The 20081-nt window shown below is 44.1% G+C and overlaps 1 protein-coding gene across 5 annotated transcripts in view; it reads left to right on the top strand.

The window, feature by feature from the left end:
- The window catches only part of Per3 (period circadian regulator 3), a 60940-nt gene extending 41080 nt beyond the window's left edge, over positions 1–19860 (top strand). Inside the window, exons 15-21 of one of the 5 annotated variants that reach the window (XM_036177885.1) lie at positions 3912–4070; positions 8789–9019; positions 9668–10353; positions 12828–12930; positions 14038–14218; positions 14938–15084; positions 18290–19860. In XM_036177885.1, the coding sequence (XP_036033778.1) occupies positions 3912–4070; positions 8789–9019; positions 9668–10353; positions 12828–12930; positions 14038–14218; positions 14938–15084; positions 18290–18374 (1592 nt within the window). In that variant the 3' untranslated portion in view covers positions 18375–19860. Of the gene's footprint in view, positions 1–3911; positions 4071–8788; positions 9020–9667; positions 10354–12827; positions 12931–14037; positions 14219–14937; positions 15085–17233; positions 18170–18289 lie in introns of those variants that run through there. The other 4 variants (XM_036177884.1, XM_036177883.1, XM_036177887.1 and 1 more) reach the window with 4 other exon arrangements.
- Positions 19861–20081: the final 221 nt, after the last annotated feature.

Here is a 20081-nt window from a genome sequence, read left to right as displayed (position 1 = left end):
TAGGACAGACTGTAGGTCGAAGGTTATGTGTGTAGTCAGATTTTTCATTGGCCAACAGCTCACAAAAAAATGACACACCTTTAATCCCAGCCATTGAGAGGCAGAGGCAGGCAGATCTCTGTGAGTTTGAGGAAAGCCTGGTCTACAGATAGAGTTCCAGGACAGCTAGGGCTACACAGACAAACCTTGTCTCAGGGGTGGGAGAGGACGACACTGATTTATTATTAATTAAAAACTCTCAGCCTATAGCTTAGGATTGTTTCTATCTCTTATAACTTAAATTAACCCATACTTTTTTTTTTTACGATTTATTTATTATGTACACAGAAGAGGGTGCCAGACCTCATTGCAGATGGCTGTGAGCCACCACATGGGTGCTGGGAATTGAACTCAGGACCTGTGGAAGAACAGTCGTGCTCTTAACCTCTGAGCCATCTCTCTAGCTCAATTCATACTTTTTGTTGTTTTTGTTTGTTTGTTTGTATTTTTTTTTGTTTTTTGAGACAGGGTTTCTCTGTGTAGCTTTGTGCCTTTTCCTGGAACTCACTTGGTAGCCCAGGCCGGCCTCAAACTCACAGAGATCCACCTGGCTCTGCCTCCTGAGTGCTGGGATTAAAGGCGTGCGCCACCACTGTCTGGCCCATACTTTTAATCTACATTCTTCCATGTGCTTGTCACCTCATCTCCATTTTGCCCATCCTGCTTCTTCCATAACTTGCTGATGACCCGCCTTTCTTCTTATGAGACCTCTCTGTGCAGAAGTCCTGCCTATAACTCCTGCCTAGCTATTGGCTGTTTAGCTTTTTGTTAAGCCGGCCATAGTGACACATCTTCACACAGTGTAAAGGAATATTCCACAACATAGTGCCTGGGTTACTGTCCCACTCCCTCCACTTGAAATCTTGCCTGGTCCCAGGAGATGGCCAGTTCAGGCTAGGTACCCCCTATGGCTAGGAGTCTTAGCTGGGGTCATCCTTGTAGATTCCTGGGAGATTCCAGGTTTTTACCTGACCCCAAAATGCCCTCCCTTTCCAGTAGTCTATTTCAGTATTCTCTCCTTCTTACCCCCTGAAACCTGATCACTCATGTTCCCATCCCCACTTGCCCAAAGTCCACTCTTGAAACCTTTTCTGTTTCCTCTTCCCAGGGAAATCTGGGCATCCCCCCTTGAACCCTTCATGTTACCTAGTCTCTCTGGGCCTGTGGATTGTAGCATGGTTATCCTTTATTTTACAGCTAATATCCACTTATGAGTGAGTACGTACCGTGTTTGTCTTTCTGGGTCTGGGTTACCTCACGCAGGATGATTTTTCCCATTTGCCTGCAAATTTCATGATGTCATTGTTTTTAACAGCTGAGTAATACTCCATTCTGTAAATGTACCACATTTTCTTTAGCCATTTCTTGGTTGAGAGACATCTAGATTGTTCTTAGGTTTTGGCTATTATGAAAAATGCTGCTGTGGACATAGTTGAGCAAGTGTCCTTGTGGTATGATTGGACACCCTTTGAGTTCATGTCCAAGAGTGGTATAGCTGTGTCTTTTCTTTTTCCTTTTTAAAGATGTATTTACAGGCTGGAGAGATGGCTCAGAGGTTAAGAGAACTGACTACTCTTCCAGAGGTCCTGAGTTCAATTCCCAGCAACCACATGGTGGCTCACAACCACCTGTGGTGAGATCTGGTGCCCTCTTCTGGCGAGTGTATACATAATAAATAAATAGATAGATAGATAGATAGATAGATAGATAGATACATACATACATACATACATACATACATACATAATAAATAGATAGATAAATAAATTAAAAGAACTTGTATCTTAAAAAAATAAAGATGTATTTACTTATATATTTTATATATACAAGTTATGTTTACATGTATCTCTGCACACCAGAAGATGACATCAGATTCCATTATAAACAGTTGTGAGCCACTGTGGGTGCTGGGAATTGAACTTAGACTCTCTGGAAGAGCAGCCAACACTCTTAACTGCTGAGGTGTCTCAGTGCCATGAGCCATCTCTTTAGCCCCTAGCTGGATCCTGTGGTAGATCGATTCCCAGTTTTCTGAGAAACTGCCACACTGACTTCCAAAGTGTCTGCACAGTGTGCACTCCCATCAGCAGTGGAGTGTTCCCCTTACTCCACATCCTCTCCAGCATGAGCTGTCACTTGTGTTTTTGATCTTAGCTATTCTGACAGCTGTAAGATGGAATCTCAGAGTCATTTGGATTTGCATTTCCCTGATGGCTAAGGATGTTGAACACTTCTTTAAGTGACTCTCAGTCATTTGAGATTCTTCTGTCCAGGATTCTGTTTATATGTGTACCCCATTTTTAATTGGATTATTTAGTTTTTAAATATCTAGTTTCTTTATATATATATATATATATATATTGGAAATCAGCCCTCTGTCAGATATGGGTTTGGTAAAGATCTTTTCCCACTCTGTGGGCTATTGTTTTGTCCTATTGATGGTGTTCTTTGCCTTACAGAAGCTTTTCAGTTTCATGAGGTTCCAATTTATTAATTGTTGGTCTTAATGCCTGTGCTATTGGTATCCTGTTCAGATATCTCCTGTGTTGATGCATTTGAGGTTATTCTCCACTTTCTCTTCTATCACATTCAGTGTACCAGGATTTATGTTGAGGTCTTTTATCCACTTGGACTTGAGTTTTGTTCAGGGTGATATATGTGGTTCTGTTTGCATTCTTCTGCATGCCAACATCCAGTTATACCAGCACCATTTGTTGAAGGAGCTTTCTCTTTTCTGTTTATAATTTTGGCTTCTTTGTTGAAAATCAAGTGTCCATAGGTGTGTGTATTTACATCTTCAGTTCAATTCTATTGATCCACTTGTCTGTTTTTATGTCAATATCATGCTGTTTTTATTACTATATCTCTGTATGTAGTAGAGCTTGAAGTCAAAGATGTTGGTTCCTTCACAAGTTCCTTTATTGTACAGGATTGTTTTAGCTGTACTGGGTTTTTTGTTTTTCCATATGTAGTTGAGTATTGTTCTTTCAAGGTCTGTGAAGAATTATGTTAGGATTTTAATGGGGTATGCATTGACTCTAGATCTCTAGATCACTTTTGGTAGGGTGGCCATTTTTACTATGTTAATCCTGCAGGTCGTTCTGCATAAGCATGGGAGGTCCTTCTGTTTTCTGATATCTTCTTTAATCTTTTTCTTCAAAGACTTGAAGTTTTTAATCATACAGGTCTTTCACTTGTTTAGTTAGAGTTACCCTAAGATATTTTACATTTTTGTGACTATTGTGAAGGTTGTTGTTTCCCTGATTTTTTCCTCAGCCCATTTATCATTTACTGATTTTTTGAGGTTAATCTTGTATCCATCCACTTGACTAAAGGTGTTCCTTAACTATAGAAGTTCCTTGGTAGAATTTTGGGGGTCACTTATGTATGCTATCATGTCATCTGCAAATAATGATACTTTGACTTCTTCCTTTCCAATTTTTGTTCCCTTAATCTCCTTCAGTTGTCTTATTGCCATAGCAAAGACTTCAAGTACTGTATTAAATAGGTATGGAGAGTGGACAGCCTTGTCTTGTTCTTGATTTTAGTGGAATTGCTTTGAGTTTCTCTCCATTTAATTTGATGTTGGCAATTGGCTTTCTGTATACTGCTTTTATTATGTTTAGGTATGTTCCTTATATCCCTTATCTCTCCAATACTTGTATCATGAAGGGGTGTTGGATTTTGTGAAAGGCTTTTTAAGCATCTAATGAGATAATCATGTCGTTTTTTTCCTTTCAGTTTGTTTATATGGTGGATCACAGTATACTGGTGTCACCTTATCTCTGTGCGGCTAATGGCTGTAATTTGTCAGTGACTTCTGTAAGCTTCCATTTAGGATTTTTCACTGTCAGTTTCTCATATATCACCAGATACTGAACAGATGCTGAACATACCTAAACCAGAAACGCCAACAACTGGACCATCCACAGACGCTGAGGGAGGTGTCTCGTGGACCCTGTCCACTGCTGCACTGAGCATGGGGTCTGGCATAAGCTGCAGCAGCACCCCTGGCCATGTCCCGCACTCAGGTACCACTTTTGCCTTTTGTTGACAAAAGAAACCATTATTAATACCACCTGCTTAGTTATAACTTCTGTGTCTTAACCAATGTCTTTTATTCATCAAACCTAATTAAGAAATGTCCCCATGTTTGTATGGTTATATATTACAGACTGTATTTCTTAAGTACACTGTGTGTTAATAGGATCAGTTGATGTATGTGGAGCCCTTAGAGCTGCTGGGGACAGTGGTGCTGAAGTTCTGTGTGTTCACCATTATTAATGCAGTTCTCTATGGACCACATCAGGTCATAGTGTGGCTGATTTTTTTTCCCCAAGAGATGTATTTTATATGTATGGATGTTTTGCCTTCATGCATACATACATACGCACGCACGCGCACACACACACACACACACACACACACACACACACACACACACACACGTGCGCGCACACCATGTGTGTGCCTGGTGCCCACAGAGGATAGAAGAGGGTGCCATATCCCCTGAGACTGGAGTTAGAAGTGGTTGTAAGCCACCGTGTGGGTGCTGGGAACCAAACCTGGGTCCTCTACAAGAACAGCCAGTGCTGTTAACCTCTGAGCTAACTCTCTAGCCCTTTTCAACTGATGTTTTTTTAAAAAGTGTCTTTCACATGTTGAATGTATACTGGCAACTAGATGAGTCACACATATGTTCTCATTTTTGTGTTAACTTGCTAAGTCAGCAGTGAAAGGGAAGAGTTGGCTCCCTCAGAGTTGGTACAGGATGCACCCAGACATCAACTTCTCAGCACACAGATTTCTTTGCCCCAGAGGAACAAAGGGCAGGAATAAAAACAAAGACAGGGAGTGAAGGATGAAGGAGAAGGCAGAAGAGGGCAAAGGGAGAGGGGGAGAGAGATGCTTGCCCAGAAGAGACAAAGGACTGCCTCTGGATAGAGAGGAGACAGACGTGCCCCATAGGCAAGTGAGTTTATAAAGGTAAAAAGGGAAACCCTGTGTTAGGATGAGGTGGTTGATTTTGATTGGATATGTTAATTAGGGTAGTCACAAGGGGGCTCTTGATTGCTGGACTTCAATACTTTGATAGCTGGACCTTGGTAGCCAGCCTCAGGGGGAGGACGTGGCCAAATAAGGGACTAGACCTTGGTGGCTAGCTTTAGGAATGTCATCTAACAGTTTTTAGCAAGGGGAGAAGGGTGAAAGGTCAAGTTTGCCATGCTTGGGCCTGCTCGAACCCTTCAAACAGAGCATGCCCTTTACAGCATACTCACTCAATAAATTATTCTACTGTTTCCATTGCCTCCTGTCCTTTGACTTTCTGGTTTTTCATAATGACTTGATGGATGTAATGGTGACACATCTCTTAAATTGGGTTTTGGGGTTGTCTCTAGCTCACCTTTGCTAATCTTCTGTGGCATATCGGCTCATGTGTGTTGAGTAGTTGCCGTGGAAGGTCTCTTTCTTCATTCTTGGAAGCTGTGCTGTTTACTTTTCTCATTGCAGTGACAGACTTACTGACTCCCACAACCTGAGAGAAATGGGGTACTTTGGGCTCATGATTTAAGGGTATTCCCGAGCTCCCTCACAGTAACGCTGCCTTGCCTCCCCACTGTGATGGACTGTACTCACAAAAACAACAGACACCTCCCCAACAAGATCCTCCACCCCACACGCAAAAATGCCCAGATAGACAATGTGAAGCTGCACTTGTCCCAAAGGCCTGGCTCAGTTCTGATAGAACTGTCCCTGGTTAATGGGAACATAGTCTGCTCTCACAGGACTATTGGAGGAATCGTGTTAGCAACAGCTGATCTCGCCAGCTTGACTCCATTTCAATCTCCATGCCTCTGCTTTCTGGAAAGCTTAGTGCCTAGGTTTACAACCTGGAGTGACCTCCTGTCTGACAAATTCGATCACAAGGCATTCCTTGTGACCTTTAGTATTGATGTGTGACAACTAAGGCATAACCTCAAGAAGTAACTTCCTGAGTCACTTGCCTGTGAGTGGTAAGCAGGCCGTGAAATTGTTCTCCAGCCGCCATTATAGTACCAGGGACTAGCTAAGATGGAGTGTGAGACACAAGACATATATAGGTGTACATGATTAAAAATAATAAATCCTTTTTTTAAATGTGCATAAGAAGTGGCTGAGCTAAGTAACCCTGCTGGCCATCTTGACCTGAGTAATCTTTAGCAGACACTGTTAGCTTGCTGTGGTACAGTTTCTTTTCCAGCACACTTGAGAATTGTGCTGACATATAAAATATGTTCTGCTGAAATGTAAGTCTCAGAGGTAGGATTGATGATATGTAAAAATGTGCTTTCTGGTTAGGGTGAATTATGTTAAAAATTAATACTATTTCAAGTCCAAAAATTTAGAAAATGAATAACACATTTCTAAATAGTCCATGGATCAAAGAAAAAGTCAAAAATGGACTTTAAAATATTTTGAAATAAATACTGAAAGTACAACATACTAAAATTTATAGGATTCAGTAAAACAGACAATTAACTCTAATTGCTGATAATTCAGAAGTAATCTTTTTGGGGTTGGGATGAAGTTTGTGACTCATTTTCTCTGTATAGCTCTGGCTGTTTTGGAACTCACTCTGTACACCAGGCTGGCCTTGAACTCACAGAGATTCTCCTGCTTCCTTCTCTTGAGTGCTGAGACTAAAGGTATGTGCCACCACACCTGTGTGATTGGTGGTTTTTTTATTGGATGCCAGTTATGTTAAATAAGTCACAGTGTTTTCTATTCCTGAGAACATTTCAAGCTTTATTTTGAGACCCAGTTGATTTTCCTGGAAACAGACTAGTTCTTTCAGATCTCACATTAAAAGTCTGTCAAGCCAGGACTGGCTCTGCACACTCCAGGCCCGATCGCCCCTGCTACTGATCATCCACAGCCACAGAAAGCCAAGACTTTCTTTTTTCTTTTTAAAATGTGTATATGTGCATGTGTGTATGCTCTTGCATAATTTGTGTGTGTGCAAGTCAGAGGAAGACTGTTTGGGGGTCAGTTCTTTCCTTTTTGTGGACTCCTGGGATCAAATTCAAGTCACCAGGCTTGCATGGCAACACCTCTACCTACTGAGCAATCTTGCTGGCCCAGGGTGAGGTTTTCTGATCTGGCTGATGAAAGAAGCTTGCTCTTTAAGCTTGAGCTGCCATTCCCTAGAACTCAAGGCCAACCCTCCCCAGTACCCTGAGGGCTGGCTGGCTACCTCTCCATCCTCTCTTATGCAGACTGCTCTGCACCTCTGTGGAAGCTCTAGCCCCACCACTGAGGTAGTTAATTAGACTCCTTTCACTGTGTTCATTGTTTAAGTCAAGAAAGTCAGTCTGGTCCCTGCTACTCTGCTGGCCACAGCAGATACGTGGATTCGAAACAGCTCAGAGCCTGTTTCTGAAAGTAGCATGGGCCCAGACTTAGCCCACCTACCACAGTACTGCGTAGCCCTGAGAGGGAGGAAGGGTCTTGGGAGACCCGCCACAGCACCCACCATGATCTCTTCTTGAAAGTAGTAACTTCTTATAAACAGCTCAGAATCCATGTACAGATGCATGCAAGTGTACATGGGAAGAATCCATGTACAGGTGCATGCAAGTGTACATGGGAAGAATCCATGTACAGGTGCATGCAAGTGTACATGGGAAGAATCTGTGTACAGGTTCATGCAGATGTACGTGTGAATGAAGTGGATGCTCTCCTGCATGGAAAGTGTAGGAGATGGCCTGTTAAACTCCCTATGGGGTGGGAAGTGGGGTGAACTGTAGACGAGTGTTTGTGGAGGAAAGTCGGTGGGCAGATGAGCCTCTGTACTCGTGCTTGTCTATCTGTGCATAAAGGAAGTCGAAGGGTGGGGAAGACGAACGGTTTTCTGTGGGAGAATGAAAACAGAACTGGGTAGACGGTGGAAGGGCAGAGAGGACCTACTAAATTGATTTTTAAAACTTGATGTTTGAATCATAGCTATGTTACCTGTTTAAAAAACCAATTGAGCCAGGGATGGTGGTGCACGCCTTTAATACCGGAACTCGAAAAGCAGAGGCAGGTGGTTCTCTGTGAGTTCAAGGACGACATGGTCTGTATAGAAAGTTCCAGGGCAGCCTACATAGAGAGACTTTGTCCTCAAGAAACAAGTAGAAAAAGATTCAAAAGCTAAATGTGATGGCACTTATAATCCCAGTGCTCAGGAGACTGGCACAGGAGGATCACAAATTCAGGACAGGTAGGTTACATAGTAAGTTCCAAATTCTATTTCTTTTTTTTTTTTTAAAGATTTATTTATTCATTAGCTATACAGTGATCTGCCTGCATGTATGTCTGCAGGCCAGAAGAAGGCATCAGATCTCATTATAGATGGTTGTGAGCCACCATGTGAGTGCTGGGAATTGAACTCAGGACCTCTGGAAGAACAGCCAGTTCTCTTAACCTCTGAGCCATCTCTCCAGCCCCTAAATTCTATTTCTAAATTAATAATTTTGACCAAAAATCTAAAAATGTAAGGACATGGAAAATGTTTATAATAGCAAGATCTAAATAAATGTCCGTATAGTATTGTAATCATAAAGTGCATATACATGGAAAGTATAAAGAAAGGTGAGAAGAATTTTTGTTCTCTACTGATGGTTTTATATTCTAACAATTATGTTTGTAGAAATTTATTGAAAGGCAGTTACAAAATAAAAAATAAATAATTGCCATTAATTATTAAATCTGTTTTCTGTGATCTCAGCAGAGGGTGTTGCCTTAGTGTGTAAGCCATGGACCCTGAAAACACAGCCATCTCCCTTGACTGCAGAAGAATTTAAGCATGTGGGGCTCACAGCAGCTGTCCTCTCTGCACACACGCAGAAGGAAGAACAGAACTATGTCGACAGCTTCCGGGAAAAAATCCTGACCTCACCCTACAGCTGCTATCTTCAGCCAGAAGGCCGAAACAATGCCACATTCTCCTGTGTTCAGGGTAGTTACCTTTCAGGACGTTTCCCTTTCATCTTTGGACTATTATAAATCATATACAACTGTCTTTCTGTGTCAGTGGAAGATTGCTTCCAGGAAGGACTGCCTGACACACTGGCACCCAAATCCACAGACGTTCAAGGCCTTCATAGCAAAGGGCATAGTATTTGTGCATGATGTACTCATGCCTTCCATGTCCTTTAACTGACCTTTTATTTAATGCTTAATACAGTATATATTGTTATAATTGGAGGGATCATGTCTGCTTTCTGAGTATTTTCAGTCTTTAGTTGGCCAGAGCTGCAGGTAAGGCACCTGTGGCTGTGCAGGGAGAAGGTGAAGAACAGGGCTTGGTCCCGAAGACTGAGATGTGGCAGGCAGGCACCTGCTCCATAGCTTACCTGGACCTTACTAGAGTCTGGGCCTGAGGACAGTTTTTACAAGAAGCCTATAAGATGTTAGGATTGGCTTATTTTAGTGCACAGATTTTTACCTAGAATTTTTGTTGAATTAGAACAACTTTTTGCTTTTTTTAGAGTAGTTACTATTGGCTAATATATAACTCATTAGAAGGTATTTAGAATCACTGACAGTGACTTTCTCTTGGTTGTTACTTTTCTGTAATATGCCTCTGTCTTTATCGCTTCATCAGGCTCTCCTTCTGAGCAGGCCAGATGTGCTGGAAGTGAGAGACAGAAGCACAAGCGGAAGAAGTTGCCAGGGCCTTTGGACACCAGCAGCCCCACGGCTGACTTCTGTTCCCATGTCAGAGGACTCCTTCCGGATGTACAGCCCTGGATCCCTCCTATTGTCCCCTCTCCTCATGCTGCAAGCCTAGCTTTCCCTCTGGTAGCTCCTAGCCAGGCCCCTTATCTCCTTTCATCTCTTCCCCTCCAAGATGTGGCCTCTCTGGGAGTAGGGGACTCTGCAGGCTGGGGAGCTGCAGCTGAATGTCCACCTCTGTCCGCTGGACAGCAGTCTGTTTCAGCTCTCCCTTCTGCTTACTTGGATACGTTCATGACCATCTTCCTGCACAACTCCCCCATCTTTCCTCTGTGGTCACCGCCGTTCTCCCCAAACCCATTCCTGGGGGCTGCAGGTTCTTCTGAAATGACACCCGTAGAGCCAGCAATGGCTCCAAACCTGGAACCAGCTTCTTCAGACCATGGCCGCAAGAGAACGGAGGAGAACTGGGAGACACATGGTGAAGAGCATCCATTTATTAGTTCAAGGAGCAGTTCACCATTACAGTTAAATTTACTCCAGGAAGAAATGCCTGCACCATCATCTGAATCTCCAGATCCAGTGAGAAGAGGTGTTGGCCCAGAGGCTGAGTGTGTAAGTGGTGCTGCTAATACCTGAGTGAGTGAGAAAATCTGGGTTCTCTTACCAAGTCAAAGGTTAAGCACTGCCAGGCGGTGTTGACACACGCCTTTAATCCTAGCCTTCAGGGAGGCAGAGGCAGGCAGATCCCTGTGAGTTCAAGGCCAGCCTGGTCTACAGAGTGAGTTCCAGGACAGCCAGGACTATTACATAGAGAAACCTTGTCTTGGGGGCAGTGGGGGGGGGGGGGAGGCTCAGCACTGACTGCCTGGTCCCCAGTAGGTGGCCTGCCTCACAGCTGTGATTAAGACTAAGATTAAGATTAAGCCGTGTTCTGTGTAAGTGAGAGTGTGTCCCTGGCTACTTGTAGAACAGAAACGGAGTCTTCTGTTCTTGATGCTTGGGGATGATTTTCACAAATTCTGGGTTTCCTATACCTTTCAAAATTTGGTATCCAGGAATTAAACTTAATGTGTTCATTCCTTATAAATTATATTATAAATTATATTATAAATTACAGCTGGAGTTGTGGCCTAGTAAGAGAAATAAGCCATGTGGCAGGATATGAATTTAGAATTCCTACTTTTAAATTTCTTAGTTAAAATATATCATTATCCCTTTCCTCTTCCTCCTTCAGGTCCTCCCATGGATCCCTTACTCTCCTCAAAGTTATGGCCTTTTTGTTTTTATATTGTTGTTAATAGGGGTGCGTGCGCGCGCGTGTGTGTGTGTGTGTGTGTGTGTGTGTGTGTGTGTGTGTGTGTGTGTGTGTGTGTGTGCATGTGTGCCCCTAAGTAGAGACATACAAAGCACATATATTCTAAATATGTAAATTCAGTATGCTAAGTCTGTATAGTGTTACTCCTATTTATGATTTCAGGGCTCACTACTTGGTGTTGGGTAACCCTAGGGAAGACTGTCTCCCATGCTTGGCATAACTAGTTCCTTATGTTCTTTGTCTAAGGTTGGGGCCCTGTGGCTTTTTTTTCCTCTTTCCATGTTGACATGTCCATTGGTGTTGTCCTTGTTCAGGTCTTGTATAGGCAGCCATATTGTTGAGACTTTATGGGCATAGCTTCCCTGACATTTTTAGGAGGCATGGTCTCACAATAGACATCCTGTCCCTCAGCTCTTAAAATATGATGCTTCCTCTTTAGAGGTATAGAATTCCTGCTTTTCTGTGTTTACACAGATGAGTTGGAGTCACTGTTTGGCATCATCAGAAAGTGGGCAGCTTATCCTGCCATGTTTACACGTCATTGTCAAAATTAAAAAATTTTAGGTAAATTTCCTTTAACTTGACAAACTCTACTTTAAAAGGCATTTCCAGATTTATTTACCAGACTAATCTTCAGAATCTGTCCTTCCTGTGTTGAGGTGTAGAACCAGTGTTTTATTTTATATATTTGAGTATTTTGTCAGCATGCATGTTGTATGCACAAGGTGCATGCAGTGCCCTCAGAAGCCAGAAGAGGCAGCTGGATGCCCTGGAGCTGGAGTTAACAGACAGTTGTGAGCAGCCATGTGGGTGCTGGGAACTGAACCCGGGTCCTCTGTAAGAACATTGGGAGCACTCTGAGCTGTCTCCCCAATCCCTTCACTCACTTGACAGCCTGAGTGACTAAAGCTTGGGAGCTAGGAAAAAAGACAGCATCCCAGCAGCTGGATAATGGTTCAGGGGCTAAGAGTGTCTACTGTGCATCATGAGGGCAATGCAGAGCCCGAAACATAAGCTGTCTAGCAAACTCCTGGAACTCCAGCTCCCAAGGACCCCAAGTCCTTGTCTGGCCTCTACAGATACTTGTACACCTGTATACAACATAATACATATTTTTAACTTAAGTACATTTATTTATTTTGGTGAGGGGTGGAGTGGGTACTAATTGCCGCAGTGTACATGTGGAGGTCAAAGGACAACTCTGGGGAATTGGTTCTGTCCTTACGCCATGTGGGTCTTAGGATCATACTCAGGTCATGGAGCTTGGCCATAGGGTACCTTTACCCACTGAGCCAGCTTGCCGACCTAATCAAACAAATGTGAAGACTTCCACATCAGAGCTCTGTCACCAGTTAGATGGGCTCGCTTAAGAGGGGCATTTGACTCAGCTTGCGTTTGTTTATGAGAAAGCTGGGAAGACGGTGGCCTCGTAGCATATGCCAAGATTGGATGATGCAGTATTTATGTGCTGCTTCCCCTGTGCATCTTTCTTTTCACAAGACTGGACTTTGTTTGCTCCTAGAGTTTGACACACTGTGCTTAGAACATATAAAATGTCCAGGCATGCTTGCCAGATGACAGAAACGAACAAAAGCCCACACTTGTATGGTACCTGGCATGCAGCCAGTGTTTGGAATGCAGGAGTACCAAAGAAATTTTAACCACATTCTCGGTCAGGCATAAGAGTCTCATTCTATTCAATATGTAAAGTCAGAGATCTGCTGCTAACCAATTCTCAGGGTGTTAAAGTGCCTTTGTGTCCTCCTTCCAGCACTGTAATGCAGGTGACAGTGGCAGTAGGAGCAGTCACTGTGCCACCGGGGAACTGGCCACCGAATCAGTACATCAGGAGTCTCTGTCTGCAGCTGCCTCAGGTAGTGACCAGGAAAAACAGCTTTCACATTATTACCAGATCACTGCGCCTTCTAACTTCGACACTAGACACTAATGAATGAGGAAAGTTTTGGGTTTTTGTTCCCTTCTTATAGGCTTTCTTGGGGGCATACTTATATTTGACAAAATTGGCATTAGTATAACTGTTACAATCACCACTTGAATATTCCTCTGTGTGGTGTGTGTGTGTGTAATATTCCTGTATATATAGTATTCCTGGTATAACTGTTACAGTCACCACTTGAATATTCCTGTGTGTGTGTGTGTGTGTGTGTGTGTGTGTGTGTGTGTGTGTGTGTAATATTCCTGGTATAACTGTTACAGTCACCACTCAGAATGTTCCTGTTGCTCTAGAAGGTTCTTCTGTAGCGGCTCGTGTCTGTGTTACTTTGCTCATTGCTGTGACAGGATGTCTGATGCAGCAACTTAGAGGAGGGAGGATTTGTTTAGGCTTTTGGTCCAGAGGGTCCAGTGCATCGTGGCCGGGAAGGAATGGAGGTGAGACCTTGGCACAGCAGACAGGAAACACAGAGCTCAGACCTGGAGTGGGACTGAGTTACAGCCTTCAGAATCCTACACACACACCCAGTGACTCACCTTATGTACCCTGCCTCAGAGGTTGCACCTCTTCTCAGAACAGTGCCACAAGCCTGAGACCAAGTGCTCAGACGTGTGCCTGTGGGGGTGTTTTATATTCAGACTGACAGTTGACCACTGTGCTGGTCCTCTGCCCTGGCGTGCCGATGGTGTGCTTTCTGCCACTGCAGCTTCTGTAGCTTCATATCCTCCCAAGAAAGACAGTGTGAGGGCTTTTGGTGTTAAAAGAATAATGCTGTTGAGATTCATCCTTGTTATATGTAATTGGTCGTCTGTTCCTTTCTGTTGCTCAAGAGGAGTACATTGTGTAGATGGTTATTGGGCTGTTTCTGGTCTGGGCCTATGGTCAGTAATGTTATGAGCCATTTGGTAAGGGTCTGGTTAATGTCTTTAGAAACTGTCACTGCTCTGCTGGCATGGGCAGATGATTGCCAGAGTTTGAACTCTTTGGCAATTAAACTTCTGACAGGTGTTTTGCTGATCTTTGATAGGGAGCAGTAATGGCAGTATGTACTTGAGTAGCAGCGACTATTGTGAAATTTCTGAAAATGGACAGAGGTCCCAGGACAGACAGAGGAATGAAGCCTTTCCCGGGGTGACTGAAGAGTCCATCTGGAGAATGATAGAACAGACGCCAGAGAGTGTTCTCATGACATACCAGGTGCCCAGCAGGTATGAAAGCTCTTCTGAAAACCTCCTGTATGCTTGGTTGATTGGTTTCTGTAGTTCAAAACAATTTCCATTACAGTCTATTTATTTTGTTGTGTACATGTGTGAGTGTGCTGTGACACACATGTGGAAACCTGACCTCTGTCTACCATGTGTGTCCTGGGAGTCAGACGCAGGCATTAGACTTGGTGAGAGGGGAGCACCCTCACTGCTGTGGTGTGTGCATCAGAGGACAGCACTGGTCGTCAGACAGGGCCAGAGCGCCCCTTCCTTCTGAGCCATGTCACTGGCTCTTGTTTGTTTGTTTGTTTCTAATGTGTTTTTTCAATATAAAGTGATTTTTAGTGTTTTATACACATCATAGGAAAAGTGTGTTTACAGATGTATTATTCATTTAAATTCAAGCAACAGGTGATTCTTGAAGGAAAGCTTGCAGCTGCACATGCGCCAATCCCTGCAGAACAAACACGCTGTTCACCAAACCACAGAGGCAAGAGCACATGAGCTGTGCTTCCAGGGGCATGTGGTCAAGGGGTTCCCTTTGCCCCTGGCAGAGGAGGCCTGAAGGAAATGCTTCATTTAAACGTCATACTTTGTTTCCCACCGAGAAGCAGAGGTCTGCTGTGTCAGTGTGGCCGATGACTTGATTATGTCACAAGTCAACAGAACAGTGCCTCGCTCTGGGAGAGGAGACTGTTCTCAGAGGCCTTTGCTGTGTTTAGGGGAGAAGAGGTGCTGAGAGAAGACCTGGAAAAGCTCAGCAGCATGGAGCAGCAGCAGCCCAGGTTCTCCCCTGCACAGGAGGAGGAGCTGGCCAAGGTGCTGTCCTGGAGCCACAGCCACACTGCCCCTCAAGAAGGCGCCTCCAAGTAAGCACTAATCACTCATACAGCGACTGTTGTATGCCAGGTGACAGGTGCTCTTCACCTCCACAGTGACCTTTGTGTTTGGACAGCACAGTACGTACTTGTGAGATAATTAGTACAGTGTGTACTAGGTTTTCAACACTGTAAAGTTCCTTAGAGAGGCATAACAAACATCTATTCACCATAGTACTGTTGAAGGAAAAGCCGACTTGGAATCCAGGGAGTTGATATTAGCTTACATACAGAGCATGAGTGGCCCCAGAACAGCCACATCACAAAAACATCTCATCCAGTATGAATGATAACTTGATAGCATAGCTTCACAGGAGGACTCCTCCACGCCCAGCCTTGTCAGTGCCTTCTGCACACTGTAGACTCCCATCACCTCCTTGGAGCACAGGACACCTGAGGTGAAATTACAGAGAACTGGGAGCAGAAGCTGGAGTCTAAAGTGAGGGTCTAGTGACTCTCCCTACCCCCTTTTCTGTGGGGAGTTTCAACCAGCCCCATCCTAAAGAGACTGTTCACTCTTGTGAGTAGTCAGAGTTCTTACATTTATCAGCCAGCACTCCACACCGTGATGAAATAGCCCTCTTTCACCAGTCCCAATGTTCATCGTGGTCACACTACCCTGAAGTGGGACCAGCTGAGGGAGCTATCAGAGAGACACAGGTCAACTGCTCATCCCCGCTTGGAAATCCAAATTCTGAGTATAAGAAAGGCCCACACCGAAGGAAGTTATCTCCCCCTGCTGGAGCTCCATAACCATTTCCTTTCTGTTGTTGGTACACCGAGAGCCCAGAAACACAAACTCCAGTCAATCTTACGCATTAATCTCTTAAACTATGTAACGGACTGGCAAGCCAGGGCTTTGAACTACTATCCTTCTGAATCAGTCTGCAGACTTTCCTTTGTCAGATCCTTTCTTTTCTTTCCAAGTGTTTTATTTTATGTGTGTGGATGTTTCACCTGCATATGTCTGTGCACTCACATGCATTCCTGGTACCGTCAGAGGGAGGAAGAGGGCACCAGATCCTCTAGAATTGAAGTTAGGGGTGGTTGTGAGTTGACGTGTGTGAGCTGGGATCTAACCCCAGCTCCTCTGCTGCAGCAGCCGGCGCTCTTAACCACTGAGCCATTTCATCTCTCCAGCCCCCCCCACTTCAGCATTTCTTCTACTGCAGATATGGTGAAGACCACACCCCCTTCCCCAGCCTTGTTTGGCTGTATCAGCTGCTGCCTTCTGGCCTCCGGGGTTTCTGCTGAGGCATCTGCTGACCATCTTGCTAAGAATCCCTTGTGTGTGGAGCATCCTCTCCTGCTTGGCTTGACTGTTTGGTTATAATGTGTCGGGGTGTGTGCCTCTGAGCTGATCCCCCTTGGAGGCCACTGAGATTCTTGGATGCTGTATCATGTCTTTACTAAATCCAGAAGATTTTCAGCTTTGTGTTTTCCAGTACATCCTCTTCCTTCCTTTCCCTCCCTCTGCTTCCTCTGCGGCTGTGTAGTCCTCTCGGACCACATAAACTTTAAATGCTGCTCCACCGTCTGTCTTTTCCTTCTGGATGACTGTCCGTTCTCTTCATGATCTCAGTTCTCACTTTCCCCAGATTTCCCTTTGAATTCCTCCCGAGAGGTTTTGATGTTGTTTTTCTGTTTTGTCTCTTTTGGGTACAGAACTTGTTGTTGGTTTCTTGAAGGTGTCCTCTTACCTCTTCCTGCAGTTCTTTTCTCTGCCTTCTGTTTTAGTTAGGTTTCTATTGTGAATGAAGCACCATAACCAAACCACTCAGGGAAGAAAGGACTTATTTCACCTCACAGATGATACAGTCTACAGGGAAGTCAGGGCAGGAACTCAAGGCAGGAGCTGATGCAGAGGCCGTGGAGGAACACTGCTTACTCAGTAAGCAAACCCCACGGCTTGCTCAGTCTGCTTTCTTACAGCACCCAGGACTACCAGCCAGGGGTGGCACCACCCACAGTGAGCTAGGCCCTGTCCATAAATCATTAATCAAGAAAGTGCACCACAGACTTGCCTACAGGCCAGTTTGATGGAGGCATTTTCTCTGTTGAGAGTCTCTCTTCCCAGATCTGTCTAGGTTTGTGTCAAGCCGACAAAGCCAGTCACATAACACACTTGCCTTTGTTCTCTTTTGGAGAGTTATGTCGCCTGTGAAGACAGAGGTTCAGGTGGCACTTCAGAGGCCCATGAACAGCACCCAGCTGAAGACACCAGTTGAACACCTGTGAAGATGTCTGTCACACTTTCCAGGTCATGTGGGGCACAGAGATGTCTGTGTGACTTCACTAAACTCTAACTCTTAAATGAAAGTCATCAACATTAAAATTTTTTTCTTGCTTTTGTTTCGTTCCATGTTTGGTAGCACTGGGATCAAACCCAGGGCCTTGCTCACTCTAGTCTGGCGCTCTCTACGGCTGACCTGTATCCCCAGCCCTCCCTTCTTGGTCTTTAATGGATGATATTTTCCCAAAGCAGGCATTTGCATAGTCTCTTGTTCCTGATAATAAAACCGCCATTGAGAAGCCTTCTCTAGCTTAGCTGTCTTCTGAAGACAGCAGATTGCCTCTGAAGAGGTATGTGTCTGATACAACTTGATTTCAGAAGTCACTCTGAGTAAGTTACAGGTAGAGTGAGTCCCCAGCCTTAGCTTCCTTTGTTCTGTTGTTGCAAAGTCATTTTCCCATTAGAATACTTGAATTCTGTCCACAGGTTGTGTAGTTCACATGATGTTTTCCATGGATTTAACACATTGATCTAGGCTTTGTATAGCATGGTGCTTCCCTTTCTGATTATGATAAAACATTCCACCTTTCTCACAAAATATTAGAGTGCATCCTTCTCTAGTAAATGTGGGAATCATGGATTGGTTGTTTGGCCCCGTTCTTGTCCATGCACTTCCTGTTGATGTCGGCCTCTCACAGAAACTCCTTCTGTAAGATCTGTCTGCCTGAACAGGGCTTACTCTGGAGAATTCAGACTAAGCCTTGCATGCTAAAAGAGCCGCTTACTCAGCCATTAGTATTTTTTTTTAAGTTTTTTTTTTTGTTGTTGTTGTTGTTGTTGTTGTTGTTGTTATAAAATAAATGTGAAAAGTTTTTTAAATTATGTTATTGTTACTCTGGATATGTATGTGCTTAAATGCTCAGTCTGACAGTTAACTTTTTCTCCTGCCAAACTTACACAAAGAGGTCTCCATGCCGACAAGAGGCCGGAATGGCACTGCCTTTTGTTTGCCCTGGAACGGGGTAAGTGTTTGGGGCCTGCGGACTGAGAAACTGCCCTTCAGAGACCTCAGTGACCCCAGCCTTCGGGGACTGTAGTTCTGTCCGTTTGTCCACTCACTACCCGGTGCTCTAGACTAGAGATGCCTGAGACTCAACTTCAGATGACTGTGGGATCCACAGCACGCAGAGCCCAGCAAGTCACAGCAGGGAAGGAAGTCTGCAGCAGCCTCATGAGTGTTACATACAGCAGGCTAACAGAGTGTTTTTCTGTTGCTTTGTTTGGCTTTAGGGACACTTTTCTCGGTCCGTTCATAGCTGTTGATAAATGTACTGTCATTAGGACAGTTAGGAGAAGGTGGTGACGACTGCTGGCCCTGTGCTCCAGCTCTGTGGCTTCGACTTCTTCTCTAAAAGAATGGTTTTCTGGATGGCAGGCCGATTGGAAGGTGTCAGAAGCATTCTCAAATGCTGCCTATGAGACGCTTAGCATTTTCTGGTATTATGCACTTCCACATAAATGTTTCTGCTGTGTGAATAGAGACTTCTCATAGTCTACTCCACCCTGGTAGTTATATGATGTCAGAGGCCTGCGTGGGTCAGGCTGGCCTTCTCCAGTGAAGGGTTATGGTATTGGCTCTACCAGGATCATTCTGCATGGACACATACATCAGGCCTGATATGCTCTGGTGAGATGGGCCCTTTCCTGTTGGTTCTGGGTACTTGTTTCCTTATTTCTCTGCCTTAGTCACATCTTACGGGGTATGTATTATCCAGGCTTGATTTGAAACTGGTGCTGTAAAGTCAGGCTGTAAAGCCCCTAACCAAGTCTCCCTCTGCTGGGGATGCCATCAATGCACTCAGTGTCCCTGCTGCTCGGGCAGGTCCAGCAGAGATTGCTACCCCCCATGGGGGCCAGACCCAGTAGAAACTGTTGTTCAAGCTTACTAACTTTTGTATTAATGACTATAGAATTGGTAACAAAAGTATGTATTGTAGACTTCAATGTTTACATAACTCTTTCCCCAAAGCTTTTTTTTTCTTGGGTCACAGGTCAAAATTTAAGGAAACAAGATGTTGTGTGAATGAATTAAATGAAATATCATTATAATTCATAAAGTGGTAAATTTTAATCAAATTGCAATTTGTTTGTAACTAATTGCGAATTTGCTTGTTCTTAATGGTTATTAATCTTTTCATTGGATATCTTTTTTGAGTAAAAACAATAAACAATGTATGCGTAAAAGTGGAGAATACTCTTCATTGCATAAGCAAGCCATGAGCATGTGTGGTGTCAGCCAGAGCTGCTTCCTGTGATCCCCTGGGGGTCTTGGTGTTAGCTCAGCATCAACTCTCACAACAGGTTTTGCCACGTGTCTCCATTCCTGCCCTGGAAGAAAGGCATTTTCCAGTGTCTTGGTCCTCATTTGAGCCCTGAGAAGAATTCCCTGGGTCCTAGATGTTTGTATGTGTATACACGTGTATAATGCTATTAATTTATGCCAATTTAATAAAATTATCCAAATAATTCCTGAAGCTTCTGTGGGATGAGCTTGTATTTTACAGTCTGACTGTTAAAGCAGCAAAATCTAGACATCAAAATATGGAGCCGGAGCCAGCAAGGCCTTAAGTCTCATGCCTTTCCAGTCATGTGTTCCTTCCTCTGATGACAACAGAAGGCAGACATAGTATTTACAGTGTCTGCTCCGGCCGGCTGGTGTAAGTGCTCTGTAGAAATCACCTCATCTCCCCATCGT

Source organism: Onychomys torridus, chromosome 2, assembly GCF_903995425.1.
Source record: "Onychomys torridus chromosome 2, mOncTor1.1, whole genome shotgun sequence".
Taxonomy (NCBI): domain Eukaryota; kingdom Metazoa; phylum Chordata; class Mammalia; order Rodentia; family Cricetidae; genus Onychomys; species Onychomys torridus.
Note: the sequence above shows the minus strand (reverse complement) of the source record. Positions and strands in the feature narration are given on the sequence as shown.